The sequence below is a fragment of the Nanorana parkeri genome, unplaced genomic scaffold, assembly GCF_000935625.1.
Source record: "Nanorana parkeri isolate BGI_ZX_2015 unplaced genomic scaffold, ASM93562v1 scaffold1365, whole genome shotgun sequence".
Classification (NCBI taxonomy): domain Eukaryota; kingdom Metazoa; phylum Chordata; class Amphibia; order Anura; family Dicroglossidae; genus Nanorana; species Nanorana parkeri.
In genome coordinates, this window is record NW_017307633.1 from 365,627 (window position 1) to 382,732 (window position 17,106).

The window sequence follows — 17,106 nt, forward strand, 5'->3', positions numbered from 1 at the left end:
GAGGAATCTGTTGCACTTTTTCCATCTGACCATAGAAAATGTGCAGATGATCTATAGGTGTATGGCCAGCTTTACACCATATTAAATATGCAGACTGGAGACAACATCGGCTTAACCGGCAAACAGTGGTGCCACCTGCCTTTGCCCGGCATCAGAGGTATGAGAATCACAACACAGGCTACACAGAATCACAAATCATTATGCAGGTAGAAATACAGACAGGTGTGGTGTGGATTAAAAGCAGCATATTTAGCTGTTCCAATGTCATTTAAAGTGTAGAATTTATTTGGGCTTTAGCTCTTATTGGAGGTGGCCAATTTTATATCAGCAATCCCAGCAAAATTATTCTTCATTAATAAACCGTTCAGTCTAAAACACTAGTTCAGTTATAAAAACTGGTTGTCACAGTTGGCAACAAAAGCGCATTAAAAAATGCAATATAGCAACACTAATTCTCCATTAAAAATCTGAAGGAACACTTCACTCGCAGAGAACGGTGTTTCAGAAGCATAGGATGGCTTTGTTCCAGCTCTCTGGGTGCCAAAAAGTTACATTTAAATTCAATTTATACCACAGAGAAGGAGGAAAATCTGTTATTATGATAAAAGCATTGATTATTATTACCATCGTTTTTGTACAGCGGTATCCTTACAGTTTGCGCTCTTCACTATACATAATTTGATGTTCCGCCATTAGTACAGAAAAGAAGGCTATTATGAGCGAAAAACTAGGTTAGGTCTCTTGAACAGTGCATTAGCACATTATATATGTAATACAGTAGATTATTGTAGGTGATGTAAGCTGTTAAAGAGCTTTGCATGCCTCTTCTACTTCCATTACAGGTTATCCAACATCTTATGGTCTATACGTCAAACTGTTTCATAGAACTGAGTAATTAAAGCTAAGGGATAGCGTTCCAACCAATCCCCTCCACCATTTCCTGAAGCTCCCTGCAACCCCCAACCTGAGATTAAAAACAAAAAACCCTATAAATACATTCTTCCTGCAGTCTTAAGGCCAGTCCAGTGATGTCAAAGGTCCTTTCACTTCTTCCTAGCCGGTTTTAGCGCTTCCCCTTGGACCGATTGGTGCTCAGTTTAGGAATACTGTGGTACCAGGCCAGTGTGATGCCGCACCCCACATAAGGTGTGTCCTTGACAGCCTGGGCTCACAGGAAATGAGTTGGATGATGATAGCCATCATTCAACCAGAAACAGAACTGGCACTGGGCATCTACTGTATTAAATCTGTGGGGGACAGAGCCGTAGAGGGCAGCTCAGTGAGTCGCTTTTACTTAAAATGCTTGGCAATTTAATTTTTGTTATGGTTTTGCAGGAGTTCCATTTTAAGAAGTCCAGTACCTGGTTGTCAGATCACCGACATGGATTCTGTGGCTGGAGAAAATACAGGAATCCGATTAGCCAAGGAACTGCTTCTCATGATGAGCAATGCTCAAGTTTCTGAGCTCTTCAGCCAATGGCACCCTGGTGATTTTGTCGTTGGTGGCAACTCTTCAGCGTCACAATCAATAAAAAGGATCTCTAAAGGTTTTGTTCACTAGCTGAAATTCTGCACAATCTCTCATATCAACGAGGGAGTGACACCTCAGTTGTCCAATCAGTGACGTCGTACAAACAGATAATGGGTGGTTTCTTCATCCGGTCTAGTGAACCCGTCACTAGGGAGTTGCTGCCAGCTATTTGAATCCTAGTGTGTCATATGCCTTAGGGGGCAAGAGCACTTTTAGCAGTCGGAGGCATAAATCACATAAGAAAATGTTACAGTCCAGGGGAAATTCCTGTCAGGAGGTCCGATCATTTATTCTGAGGACCAGAAGTACTGTGCAAATTAGACTATCACCTGATAAAAAATATGGGACTTTAACTCCATTAAGGATGAGATTCTTAGAGATATCTAATCATCTATCGTCATTTGAAGCCTGCTCAAATATCTCCTGGAGAATGAAGGCCTGGGTGACATCCTCAAATCAGTTCCAGTGCCAGGACCCTCTGCAAATCTGGAGCAACGGTGACAGGACAATATGTTTTTTGCACAGAATTCATAGGTCCCTACTTGTTTGCAGATTTTCCAACAGGGAAAAATCTTCTGCGAAAACCAAAATCTGACATCCAGTGAGGTAGACAGCCTGATAACCACAAGCAATGCCAAAATGTTTATCACTTGTGAATATCTGGCCATCTAAAAGGCCACACAAGTTAAGGAACTGGTTAACATATGACAAAGCCTATCATATTGGGAAATATGTTGTAGGTTTAGGGTTAGGGAATTGAATACCCAGAATAGAGGTTTCCAAACTGCACTTGCTTCCCAAATCTAAGAACTGGGAGTACATACCCAAGGCACAAACTTGCCTTGCACAGTGTAATAATGCAGGTTTATGTGATGACAGAGATCATGTTCAGATTAGATTCGTTAAATTTGCACCGATTCTTCCAAAAAAAAAAAAAAATGTCCACTGTATGGCCAACATTAAGGGTGTGTCTGGGGGTGGGAAAGAACAGGTTTGAATTGAAAGAAAAGTTGAGATTTGTATACATGCTGCCTATATCTCTGCAATCACTAGTTCTTTTCACATGTCTAGGGCTGCAACAACTAATCGACATAATCGATTATAATCGATTATTGAAAAAGTTGTCAACTTTTTCAATAATCGATTAATCGGCTTCCGATCAGTTGGCCCTGTTCACAGCTCCACACGCTGTGCGCCGCACCTCCTCCCCACCTCACGCTCGCCGCTGCCAGACCCGCCCGCATCCACGCTCTTCACGCCGCACCTCCTCCCCGCCTCACACTCACCGCCCGCCCACATCCACGATCGGCACAGGGACGCGGGGAGATGTAGTAAGGAGGAGCAGGTGTGGGGGGATGACAGCCGCCGATAGACAGGCCCGATCTCAGAAGCAAGTTGCTGGAAGACTGCTCAGGTAAGCCTGCACTTTCCCACACATGGTGCTCTATAATGTATTGCTGGGATTTGTATTCCTCTAAAGCTGATGGTACATTGTGCTGTATATTATACATAGGAATACAAATCCCAGCAATACATTATACACTGTATGTATAATGTATTGCTGGGATTTGTTGTACTCCTCTATAGTTGGTGATATTCTGCACTGCGCTGTATAGAGGACTACAAATCCCAGCAATAATACATTATACAGCACCATGCGGAATTCCACCAGCTATAGAGGAGCACAACAAATCCCAGCAATAATACATTATACAGTGGTGCAATGCCGAATATCACTAGCTATAGAGGACAACAATACCCAGCAACAGCACATTATACAGCGCAATGCAGAATACCGCCAGCTATAATGTACTATTGCTGGGATTTGTTGTGCTCCTCTATAGCTGGTGATATTCTGCATTGATTGCTGTATAATTTTAAACTTTCCATTTCACTATATTGCACACCACACTTTTTTTACTTCCACCGCTCCAAAGCTGGCTCCTGTGATGGACTACAATCTCAATACAAACTAGTAGTCCATCACTGGAGCCATTTTTTAAAATGTATTTTATTGTTTATCCGATTAACCGATTAATCGAACTCAATAATCGGCTAACTAATCGATTTTGAAAATAATCGTTAGCTGCAGCTCTACACATGTCACTTAGGGTACAACCTGAGGCTTACATTTTTTTCTACTGCTTGTGTAGTGGATGTCACCCCAGAGCTTTACTTCCTCGAAAAGCTGCAGCATCAACTTTATTTCGGGCTAGATCTTCATGGACAATTTAAGCTGGCCCTCTTACTGTGTTTGATATTCTGTATCCTTCAGCCTTGTCCTCCCTGGCAGAAGGCAAGGGGTTGCGGTCAGGAAGCCACTGTCAGTAGTGGAGCCTCTTGATATGCTAAAAGATCTCCAACGACTAGACATCAATGGAAAAAATTAGGGCACCGCAGTCGTCCTGTGACTGCAACTTTCCTCCTGGAGTTGGGCTTCATAGTAACTTCTGCTTATGCATTTCATTATAATCTGTTAGAACAGCCAAGGATTGTAACAGGTTTACTTTAACTGCGGAGTATAAACATGTTAAGAGAAGCTTTTTAATTGTCTCAACTATTTGTGTATAGTTCAGTTCAAAAGGAATCCAGGTTAATTACAAAGGGGAAAAAAAATAGAGATCCAAAACTTCTTAACGAGAAACTCTTTATGCCAACCCGACAGCTTCTTATTGCGTTCTCAGAGAACAGCGTGTTCCTAGCAAAGGAGCAGGTTATACAAAGAGACTGAATCAAAGCTTCTGTCTGCTGTAATCAAAAGCAAGCAGGCAATACATCAAGTTTCGGCGAGCTGGCAAAGGGCCATCCGAAGCACAGAATATGTAATATCTCAGCAGGGCATAAACAGACTTCGAAACTAAAAAATAAGTAGGAAACATGATCTGGAGGGCCAGATAGGGACTCATTCACATTAAGCATGTACATAATTACACATACCTTAAAATGTAAAAACATCAAGTACTCTTCACAGCAAATATATGCATTCTAGATGGCATTTAGTGCAATATTTGGATTAATTAGGCCAGTTGATCAAAGCCATATTCATGTGTGCCTATGTGTATTCTTTCAGCAAGTAACATATTTTTCAACACAACATTGGACACATATGTAAGGAGGGCATGCATCTAGTGTCTCTTGTAGCACATTAAAAGGACATAATGGTAAGATTCAGAGGGTCCTTGCCCCTTTACTGTGATGGGTCTGTCTATCGTGTTGTCTATCAGTGCAGGCAGCGAGTTAGATTATGGCCCACCGACAGAGCAGAGCTTTATGCAATGCAGCTATGAGTGTTGAGTATGTGGTCGGTGTTTAAAGGCAGAATTTGTTTTTTGCACTTGACAGTGGACAAGGGTCCCGAGGTGGATGTTAACTGGTCCAAAAATCTCTACGTTGAACACATTTGAGGCCAGGTTCACACCATTGTGTAAACCTGCCGCATTTCCAGTGCATTCCAGACCAGACAAAATAAGACATGCAGTATTTTTCTGGTCTGGTCTGGAACGGACTGCGCTGGTGTGAACAGAGGCCAGAAATAGCATAGGGATACATTAGGATGCATTTTGGGTCCAGGAACAATCTGGTCTGGGCAGGAGATTACCTGGATGTGGTGTGAATGGGCCCTGAATGTGTGTCCCCATCAAGTGATGTCCTGCAGTCCTGGGTAATTGTGACTGCCAAGATTCTGTATCTGAATTGTAATATAAACTATAAAATGTTGCGGTTATTTCAAGTGTGAGGATAATAAAAAAAACAGCTGATTTAACGAGAGCAAGCGAGTTTGTCTTTCATATGGGTAGCTGGCATTTACCCAATCCAAAAAATCTGGACAACAGGAAAGAAAGGTATTTATCAAAAGATGTCCATTATATCTCTTTTGTGTCACCACTCCTATTCTATATATTATTCTAAGCAGATCTCTGCTTCCCAGAAGCAATGGGAGCTTTTTCTGCTCCAACACTGCAATAGCAACCTATTGAAGAGCAATAGCTCGGACTGAGCAGGGGTTGTTGTTGGACCTCTGCAAATGGACCACTGCTTCAACACCGAAAGCAAGGATCCTTCTCTGCAGCATGCTGGCAAGGAAGAGAGCACTAAAACACACAGACCACATCTGCTTTCTAACGCAAACAATCTTTGCAGACCTTTAGTTTTGATGCACCCGAAATGTATTCAGCTATTTAAACTGAAAACGCATTCAGACCTTTTGAATGTGCACAAAATAAAATTGGCGACAAATATTTGTAATAAATATTTTTTTAAAAAGTCGATAATAGGAGTTCTCTAATTTCCTTTATGGATCAGTAGGGATTTTTTTCCGCTGTGAAAGCAAATTGACCATGGTTAAAAAGAGTTTTTTTGGGGTTTGGTGAAGAGGAGGGGTTGTCTTACCATGCGTCAACTGTGGGTTTAGTGGTTTTTTGGTTGAACTTGGACACGTTTCCAACCTAACCATGTAACTGTTTAGCCGTGTAGTCAGGGATTAACTTTAATTTGGATAGAAGAACTAAACCCTGTAAAATATGAAAGGTGACCTTATTTTTTAATCAGACTGATGAAGACGCACGGCCTACTATATCTTACGTAAACTCTCATTTGTTTGCACTGCATAAATCTTTTCAGTATTCAGGTTAATTCCTCAAAATCGGGGCTCCTGAATCCTACAACCCCAATGTGACCAAAGCCCAAAGTTAAGATTCAGATTGTGTCAACAATGCAGGTTGAAGGATTTCATTTTACAATGGTTTTCCTTAGAGAGATTATATAGGCTACAGAGTCGCATAATCCTCCCCCATACCAACAGCAGGTAGGTAATACAATCTATTTGGGCCAGTAAACATAACCTAGTTACCTGGGTACATTTGCTAATCAGAAGCTGGGCTATACAGTACGCTGCTGCACAGCTATGCCTCTGAGTAACCGTGTAATATAGGATCTCTGCAGGCGTAAGAAAAACAATTTTTATAATGAGCAAAGGGGACATGGACAATTCGAAAAGGAGGTCAATATTACAAATAATTAAAATTCTCCTGTAATGCACCCATTCCTTACCGGTGAGGCATGCAAGCTTCCATTAAATGTGGATGATCAGAGCACATTTTTCTGCAAGTGCTGCAACTCTGTAATGAGCTAAAAGAATATTTATGAAATAAAATTTGGCTGCACTATTCGCCAAAGATTTTCCGACTGGCCCCTTCAATCAGCTGATCGAGGGATGCCAGCCAAAAGGGTGCCGGTAGCTGTTGGAACTTTTTGCACAGCCTCACAGAGAAGCACATGGCTTGGAAAACAGCAAGGAAGCCACAGCTTTATTCTCTACAACAGAGTATATACCATAGATATAAACAGAACCTATAAACACTGCCATCTACTGACCGAAATTGTATACTGCAGGAGTTATTGCAATAGATACAATGTATATTCTAACAGTAGCGCCACGCACTGTGCAAATTTCAGCCAGTTCATCGAGAACTGGACCAAATTCGTATAGTATATGGCCAGTTTAACCCGTCCCCGCACTACGCAGACACAAAAAAAAAAAAGTTTGGCTATACATACACTTCAAACCCCTCCAGTGCTTGTACAATACACCACTAGTGATGGAAATAGCTTTAAGGCTGCATTCCAGGAACACGCATTATGTTTGCACATGTTCGTGTGGTGTGCACATGTTCGGTTTGGTGTGTTTGCTACACGTCCCCATTGAGTCCAATGGGGTCCTGAATGCATGACAAACAGCAAAAAAAAAAAAAAGTTAATGCAGCAAATTTTGCAACGTGTTCCACATTCTTGGCGTCCGTGCGCTTTAACAGTTGCAAACGTGGAGGAAAAAATGCTGGCTTCCTGGCCGTGTTTGGGGTGCCATTAGAAATGAATGGCAACCGAAGCATGTTTCGCATTTTGACATGCTTTCATCCAGCGTCTCAAAGCACAAGCTTATGTGCACGTTTGGCACACATTCACGGATCACTCAGGTGTGAGTGCGGCCTAAAATTACTTTGTTACCATCTTGAAAAAGATTATAAAGAGCTATGCTGGCCTGGAGGTCACTATTATATCCTATAGTGACGTACATAATGGCGGAAGTGGCAATAGAGCACAGAGGGGAATAAGGCATCCGACGTCCACATAAGTGTCAGATACGAAGGTTTCTTCAGCAAGCATAACTCAGAAAGTAAAGATACCCTGCGTGGACAACGGGACATGGAAGTATGAATTATTTTCTTTGCAGTTAAAGTCACTTTCTACTTTAGTGGAGTTCCAATTCCTTTTGAAAATAAGCAACTGGCGTAGAATCTTTAGCTTTTTTTTTTTGCTTGGGCCCAACTAGCACACAATTTGGGCTACATAAGGAGTGCACATACTGTAAGGTTCAAACCGATATACAGATCCCTTTGCTTACAGCTACGCGTGCAATAATGATATCCACAACATCCGGATCTATGAAACTGCACAGGAAACGTGTACATTTCTTCAATTCCCTTGTATGGCTTTCTAATGTGATAAAACACAACATAAAAATGGAACAGACATGGCACAACGTTCATTAAAACAGCTTGTCCGGAAAGAGAGAATGAAATTAAAAGTATCTCTCAGCTTGAAACAGCCCGTTGTCAATAAGCATGATCTTACAACAAGAGCTCCAACACTCATTAAACCCTCAGCTGGTAGACGCACCAGCCGCTACCATTGTAGCCCGATCAGTGTCCTGCGGTAGAGAAAAGGACCATTGCTGATCAATGTGCCTATTATACAACCACTTTGATAAACAGAGCCCTTCAGGGAAAAAGCACTTTAGAAAAAGGTTTTACAGTGAGAACTAATGTAGGAAATGTCAGAGGTCTATGGTTTATATTTGGAAAAAATGCCTTGTGGTGAAAGCCCGTGATTCATTTGCAGCAAATTGGAGGGGACATTTAAGCAGTCATTTGGTGACCTATAATAATCTGCAAAAGGTGAAGGTGGGTGCTGGCCATGTTTCTTTGTGTTTCAGAAGAAATGGTTAAAAAGAAAAAACGGAGACCGCTGTATCAAAATGAGAAGCTGCTAAAATGACAAAATATATCCAAAACACATTACTGAACCTTAAAACGGAAGCAAGACTTACTTGTAGCCCAGTGTTTGGCATGCCGAAAAAAAAAGTGGGAATTTGTACCTGCCATCTCTTCTACATCAGGACTGCTGGCAAAACAGATTACATTAAAGCCAAACTATAAAAATACTCTTGCTGTGGGGCTACTCCCTGCATGGCAAGGGCAAAGTGCTCATTTATGCCTTGAGGACAGGAAAAGAGCCGTTTTATTTACCTTATCCCCGCCTCCCTCCCAGCTGCTAGACTGGTACCTGCAGCCTCTTCTCCCCTTCGCTCCAGCGGTCTGAGCACTGACATCGCATCTAATGCAGGTTCCACAGAACTGCATTGCATGAGGACATTGAGGGACATTCTACAAGCCAGAGGGGGAGAAAAGTGAGCTTTGACCGCCAGGGGAGCGGGGATCAGTGCTTAACTCTTGTACTGCGAGGGTAACCCGCAACAAGGGTAGTTTTTTGGTTTGTCCAGAGATGGGCGTTAAATAATACAGGTAGCCACTAGAGTATCATGGGAGAAGAATTTCCCTTGCTGGATATGCTGAGTGAATACATGGGGAAGAAGAAAAGGTCACATGCAGATTTGGTTTTCTTTTATTATTCCTCATGTGCCCAATTATATCACCACAATTGAAGAAATGTTTAACAGGACTTTTCAGAAGCTACAAATGGTATACTGTATCAAAATGTACTGCTTTATAAACTATATCTTTTTTTCCCCCCATAATGAAAATTCATTTATGACAGATTGACATAAATAGGACAAAATACATGTTAAAAATACATAAAAGACGTAACTAGCATCCCTTGGGTTAGGAAGGGCGACCCAAGAAATTATGTGTTTGAAATTGCCTATTTGCTATATATAGAAATCGTCGCCCACCACTCAACTGTACTCTCTACATCTCAAATAGAAAAATTAGGTAGCCAAAAAATAAAAAGCCGACAACTATCTAGAAGTATCTGTTTTGTAGATTGTCATTACTAAAACATTTCTAAAAAAGGTGCCTTTGTAATCTTAACGATATGGGTAAAGTTGCTCTTGAATGTGCAGTGTCAAAGGGTTGAAACCATAAGCATGTTCTAAGCCAGGCTATATTCACCAGAGTTCACCACCTTCTAATTCTGATGTACCCCAAAGATTAAAGTTTAAAAAAAAAGCCAAACTTGACAAGGTCAGCTTAGAATTTTAGTCACCAGGATCTGAACCCCCGTAGGCCCCGTTCACACAGAGCGGTTTCCGCCGCAAAATCACGCATATATCAGCGTGGTATCACTCTATGTAAAGAAAAAAAATTGTATTTTCCCTGGAGCTCCGATATACTATACAAATCCCTTGAAATGCTCTCTATATTTGGTCCTCTAAGGTCATGCAACCAGGGTTAGATAAGCAGAAAGATAGGGGAGTGTTCCAAGTGAGGATCACAGAAAGTGGTTGCTTAAACAGACCGAGACCATTAAATCTTATAAAAATATAGGCTTTATTATGTTTTACAAAACATCAATTTCTTTACAGCAACACTTCTGCTTCTTACTGGCACAATAAAAGAAACAACGTTGTTTGTGACACTCAAACACTCATTCATACACACTATGGGCCCCACACACACTGCGACCAAGCTTAATCCCTGTAGAAACGAGGGAGTGCTCCCAAATGAAGCACCTGATAATAATCAGTGCTAAACCCCTTGACAAACGATGATTTGGAGTGTGGACAAAATAGATCAAGTAGGGCAACTCCTTGTATAGGTATCCCGATGTCTGATGGATACTATCAGTTGGTGATTGGTATAGGAAGTCTCTGTAATTCACCATGGATAGAGCGAGGGGACACATTCCAGTATGAGTAAGGTGTAGTTATGGACTTTCATATATCCGTGTTTTTTATAAATCTCTTTAAGGAGAAAAAAGTCCTTCCCCTATATCAATGAATTCCTCCCATAGTAATAGATATTTTTTCTTCGAGGGGGAGACCTGTGATAGACTATTTGAAGCTTGTTTTATAGTCAGCCGTACTCACAGTTGGTCGTCTCCTTCCCCTCTTTTGCGAGTCCAGATATCCAGATGGAAGTCCTGTAATCTCAGTTGTAGGGGGAGGATTTTGTAGGGGGTTTTTAGATTAAACTCGTGGTTTAGAGGGAATAATGTCTCTCCGTCGTTGTTTTTTTCGGGTTGCAGTCAGCAGTTTCTCAGGGAAGCAGTCGTCTGTGTGGGTCACATAACACACATTAACGGGTAGACGCGTTTCGCTCCGCCCACCGGAGCTTCGTCAGAAGTGTTGCTGTAAAGAAATTGATGTTTTGTAAAACATAATAAAGCCTATATTTTTATAAGATTTAATGGTCTCGGTCTTGTATCACTCTATGTAGCTTGTCCAATGCATTCCAATGGAGCTGTTCACATCTCAATGGTCGCCTGTAGCTCGTCGCTGAAGCTTGTACATGACCCTTTTTCCGGCAGATGTCACGCGATTCGCCCCCCAATAGCCTCAATGGTGTCGCTCGAAATCACGCATTACCGGCTATATTGCGCGACAGAAGGGTCACCTTTGCACTGCAAAATGGAAGGAAATAATGAGGTCACATCAAGATCGCTGTTGATTGGTTACAGCCCAATGTAGCAGAGACGAAGTCCCGCCCAAAAGACGCACTATGTAGCGCGATAGAATGTGCACTATCGCTCAATATCGTGCAATGTAGTTCAAAGCCGGTCAGCGCGGAAAAACGTGCAATATCCATGTCGCTCAGTGTGAATGGGGCCTTATGGTGGGGAAACCTCAACGTTGCCAGCTCCCATATACTTTAAAAGAAATATTGAACATGGTTTTGAATAAGTACAGGCTCACATTAAACATGATACCCATAGATAGAAGAGACAGCCATTTTGATGGGTTGTGAGAATCTCTGTTGTCGGAGAACACTTTATTCTTCTTACTTCTATACAATTTTAACTGTGCCAACCCAATTTCAATCAGCCGAGTATTCAAAGTCTTTACATACTGCTTTATCAAAACAGGGGGGTGGAAAAATATGCAGTGTTCCTTCAAAGCAAAATATGGTGGGCCTGAATAAAAAGCTATCCATGCATTCTTAATTCTAAGTAGGTCAGATAGCCGTTTTACTTTCCAACTGCCGAGCATGGAGGATTGCAGTACTGAAGATACAGAGTTCATACCTCATCCAGGCACTGAATTTACGACGAGCCTGCTTGCTTTAGATTTGTAAAGGGGCACGCTGCAACTTGAGCTCATAACCTTTGACTGTCGGCGGCGATGAACTGATCAGCTAGATAAGATTTTTATGACCATTCATTTTTCTTTTCACTCAAAATCAACTGCAGGAAGGAATGTATCCCAGGCATAAAAGAAAGTAGCATGGCTTTTAGTCGAAGTTAACCATGTACAAGTGGGAAAACAAGATATTTTTCACCACTAGGGGGTGCCATGCTTCAGCTCATCACCCAGCTGCATCCTCTACACTTTTTGACGTTGAATATCTAACAAAATTACTTTTAGAAATTGACAAACCACAAATTTTCAAAAACTCCTTCATTCCCTCATCAGCATCTCCTCCAGCAGGTCTTCAGCCAAAGGAAATATTGAATTGTCTTTTAAACAAGCAACCAAGTCTTTGTAACATACAGAGGGAACCAATTACAATTTGTAAAAGAATACATTTAATGGGTTTTTAAAGCCGAGCTCCAGAGATGCACTTTCACTATATGGAAGCTAGGGTACAGATGACAGCACCCAATCGTGCATCATTAGAGCTGAGCTCCAGGCAGATATATAAGGCTCTGGTATTCAAGAATGCATTATTTTTAAATGCAAGCAATGGATTTAAATTTGACTTTAAATTTGCATCCAGCAGTCCATTATAGAGCACAGCTCAGAGAGGGAGAAGCAGCACAAGGAACCAGTAAGTTGCACTGCAGTTCTGCATTCGGCCTGTGGTGGCTAGAATAAACGAGTTCAGGTCAGATTTATGTTTCACAGACAAGTCTTTGTGAATGAACTCATCCCAGTCTGAGAGGTTGAGTTTGTGGTTGTTGGTTTGGGAGACATTTAGGCTTTTAATGAAGGGATTCTGTAGGTCTCTTCGGTCAAATTCTTCTCCCTTCCTGTCGGCATTTTTTTTTTGTGCACACCGAGCCGCACATGCGCAGTATGGTTCTGTGCAGGTACTAAGTAACTTCTGAGCACATGATTGGTTTATCCCAGCCAGGCCATTCAAGAAGCTGAAGACCATGAACCCAGAAGAAGATGGGAAGAAGATGGAAGTGCCAGTGATGGAAGGGTACACTAATAATAGCGCCGGAAGGGATCCCTTTCTAGGCAAGCCTGCCAGTGTATACTACGGGTCCTGTGCATATTAGCACATTATACCACAATGCTTATGGGGGCCCAAAATGTTCCTATTCTTGTAACACTACTTCCAAATTAATTGCATCATAAAACAAACAAAAAAAAAAAAATCAGACTTCGTGCTCTGTGCTGTTGTTTGGCAAAGCTTTGATTATCTTAGAAATGAATATATTAAAATACAAATTCTTTGGCAGGTAACACCGTTAAAGCAAAACATAAATCTGTTTGTTCCTTGTAATATTACTTCATCTATGGACCGAATATTTATGAGGTGATGGGATTCATTGTCCCATTCCATTCAGTACAAAAGGTAGATATACAAAAGGTCAAGAGAGAGAGAGAAAAAAAAAGGAGGTGGAGGGTGTTATAGGATATAGGGACATTGGAGTTGTCCTACTGGAAGAATCATTAGGTGTGGTGTCCATTTATTCAGCAAAGGTGGTCTATAAATTGTATGGTGCCCAAATAGGTCATCCAGGCGCTCATAAAGCTGTGCTGTTAGCTTAGTGGGAAGTGGGTTGAGGTTGCCATCCATTCTTTCATTGTTGGGATATCTTGGAAGTATCACTACCAGTTAAGAGGAAGAACGAAAAGTCCAATTTCATAGGGAAAGATTGGAGGCTGGGCAACAAAGAAACCTGGAGGACCACATTCTTCTTTCGTAGATGGACGGATTTTTTTTAGTAAGATGTTCAGTGCTCGAGATATTGCTCAACTAATGAGACTTTTTGAGCATAGCGCATGGTACCTTACTGCACAGCTCTCCAATGACTTGGGGATCTTGGAAAATAGGTAGGTAAGCTAAAAGTATATACGTCTTGAAATACCAGAAGCAGAACCCTGTAGTCCTTTTAGGGAGGCGACCAGCACATAGGGGTTAAGAAGAGGAAGAACGGAGGTAGAGCATTCTGAGCCGCAGAAACAGATCCGGGTATGATCGATAAAAGTGAGATTTTTAGGGCTCTCTGCAGTCCATTACCAGCCACCTGGTTTGTACGCGTTAAAGATTGGTTTAAAGTAGCATTAAACTACATTTTATTTTTCAGTAATAAATCCAGAACAAATATACATTACCCTGCATGCTTTACATTTTTTTTGCCCAAATACTTAAAATCATCACGTTTCCAAACAGCTGGCAGCCACTCTCTTAGCTCAGCTTCCCTGAACTTCCTGACCAGTACAAGATCACAAGGGCTAGCACAGTATCCAGAAGCTGTCCATCTATTAGCTTGGAGAAGGGAGACAGGAGGAGAATGAAAGCAGGAGCGAAGAGTAGGAACCAGGGGTGCGTCTTGCCTTGCTCTGCCTGTGGAGACACACACAGCTTACTGAAACTTGTTAAAGAGGTCACCAGCACACCAGGTTGAAGTGAAGAACATGTTTGTTTATTGACGCTTCATGTTAAAACAAAATAAAGTTTCGGGGGCCACACAGGGTCCCCTTCATCAGGCTTGAAATGACAGACTAGGGCTGCAACAACTAATCGACATAATCGATTATAATCGATTGAAAGACGCAAATAGACTGATCATTCTACGTGGTGAATGATCACCACCATGTAATCTTGTTAGCAACATCCATTAATCTGATATTTGCTATGGGTTACTGCACTACACAGATGTTGCAAGTATATACTACTTGATCATTAGGAGGATTAAAATGAAACTAAATTCAGGAGTTAAACCTTAAAAATGCATGCAAACACCCCATTGACTAAAATGTATCTTTTTTTGTGTATCACTCGGCTGTAGATCCTCAAATCATCTCTGAATCAGTGCCGACACTGTCCTTCCGTCTGGAGGGTGGCTACATATGTTCCCCATGGTCCCTTTGCGTGTTGTAAAGTAGTCACCGCTCCAAGCTCACTCCAGTGATGGACTACAATCTCAATACAAAATCAGTAACCTAAACGTAAGATTGTAGTCCATCACAGGAGCGAGCTTGGAGCGGTGACTACTTTACAACACACACAGGGACCATGGGGAACATAAGTAGCCCCCCTCCAGAAGGAAGGACAGTGTCAGCACCAATTCAGAGATGATTTGAGGATCTACAGATGAGTGATACACAAATGGGATACATTTTTGTTAATAGATGAATGTACTTGAATACATTTTTACGAATTTAACTCCCGAGTTTAGTGTCACTCTGTGGCATTTCAGTAAAGAAGGTGAAAATAAAAAAGTACTCATCAGTTCAAGAACAAGTTCTGATGCCTTTCATTAAGATCAAATTAGGAAAAAATGGCCCATGCATGAGCAGCTTTACTTTAGGTTTTGCAATTCAAAGTGCCAAATTGGGTGCTTTGCCACACCTGGATATAGGATTACACCAAACGACAACGTTGGCGGTTTATGCAGGTTACCTACATGTAACCGAAGAGCCGAATAGAAGATAGGGTTGGGCTGCCAGAATCTCAGGTGACTTCAAGACAAGAAATTTCTCTTTTGTATATTTACAATTTTAAAATTCATGAATCCAAAAGAGACAGCTCATTAGTGGCTGCACACAGAAACCAGCACACTGTAGCGACACAAACACACGTCAGTGTCTAAAGGGATCTGGCATGAGAAGAGTTAAAAACACAGTTGACAGTGCTCTCCTAAAAACCCCACGTGCCCCCCCCCCCCCCCCCCCCCCCCCCCACCTGACTAGGAGCATGTGTGTTTGTATGTATGTGCCTCTCCCCTCCCTCAAGGGCTTCCCGCCCACCTCCTCTAAGCTCGGCTTTTAAAGGCAGCTACAGAAGAGACACAGACACAGACACACACAAGGCTGCTAAAGTCCGGTTTACTTCCAGTGACAGGAGGAAGTGTGCAGCAGTGGCCGTGCATTTCATAGGGTAGAGCTGGGAAATTTTTTTTTTTAACCAAACTACAGAAACAAAAAAAACTTTCCTGTAGGTTGACCTTCTGTGCAGTGCTGCATTCTGGGTAAGCCGCGTCGTTCCAGGCACGAGAGTTTCAAACCAAAGTTTGCAACCCTGAATCTTTGATAGTTTGTAGAACTTTAAGCACAAGCACAGTCGTGACACCTTGGTAGCATTTAGCTCAAAAGTTTGAGAGCGGCTCCAGGCTGGAATCCAGTGTTGGGTTCTAGGTCTACGACTGGATCCCAGCTAAGCTACGCGGTCACATATTGTGGACCACTATGCAACGTGAAGCATGCAGGATGAGTGGAGGGGTCCAGGAGCCTGCCATGGCGGGGATGATCACTTTAGATGACCTGGACAACATGACAGATGAGTTGGGGTCAGACTCCGCTTATAACAGTAACGGGAGTGTGGAGGAAGAAGTGGAGCCCATGGAAGATGGCGAACAAGACAGACTACTGAACTACTGGCAAACCGTGGCCAGAGGACATGAGGTGGAGGTGCCAAATGGTAAGAACCATGGTTTATTTTATTAAAAATCACTACGGTGTTGGACAGTCACACATTAATGCACTGTTGCAGCTATGCTGTGGCGTGACCACACCAAAAATGCTATTACAGATGCATCCCTGTTCTTTACACACAAAAGGGGGGAGGGGGGGGTTATCAAAACTGGAGCCCTTACCTATGACAACCAATCAGCTTCTCTCTCCAGTCTGTTGGAGTTAAGCTATGAAAATTAAAAGGTGATTGGTGGCCATACACAGCTGCTCCAGATTTTGTCTGCTCCAGGTTTTGATAAATTCCCCTCAAAGACTTTGTGATGTATACATATCCATGTGGCCTCCACCTAGATCACACCAAAACCAGTCAGAAAGCACCTATGGTATGCTCTACATCTGGACTGCAAGAATATGTATACATTGTTCGGTCCCAGACAGAGAATAAGCATGTGTTTAGAACTGCATTGCGGGGGCACCCATGGTGGTGTATGCATGGCACAGTAACTGTACCAATGCCTTAAAGTCTACATCCTATTACATGCTGGAGAACCATTTTCATGTGATACTTGAGTGCCAATACTGCTACAGTAAATTGTATTCTTGTGATGGACATGCTTATATCAGAAGGCTTAAAGTGAGTAACACACACACATATGTATGTATGTATGTATGTATGTATGTATGTATGTATGTATGTATGTATGTATGTATGTATGTATGTATGTATGTATGTATATATGTATGTATATAT

At 41.9% G+C, this 17,106-nt stretch overlaps 2 protein-coding genes across 2 annotated transcripts in view; one reads left to right on the forward strand and one right to left on the reverse strand.

The window, feature by feature from the left end:
- The window catches only part of FANCM (Fanconi anemia complementation group M), a 123,432-nt gene that overhangs the window by 52,731 nt on the left and 53,595 nt on the right, over nucleotides 1–17,106 (reverse strand). The window lies entirely within an intron of this gene.
- The window catches only part of LOC108797913 (heme-binding protein 1-like), a 35,678-nt gene continuing 34,460 nt past the window's right edge, over nucleotides 15,889–17,106 (forward strand). The window contains exon 1 of the mRNA XM_018569613.1: nucleotides 15,889–16,362. Coding sequence (XP_018425115.1) covers nucleotides 16,131–16,362 — 232 coding nt within the window. The 5' untranslated portion in view covers nucleotides 15,889–16,130. The remainder of the gene's footprint in view (nucleotides 16,363–17,106) is intronic.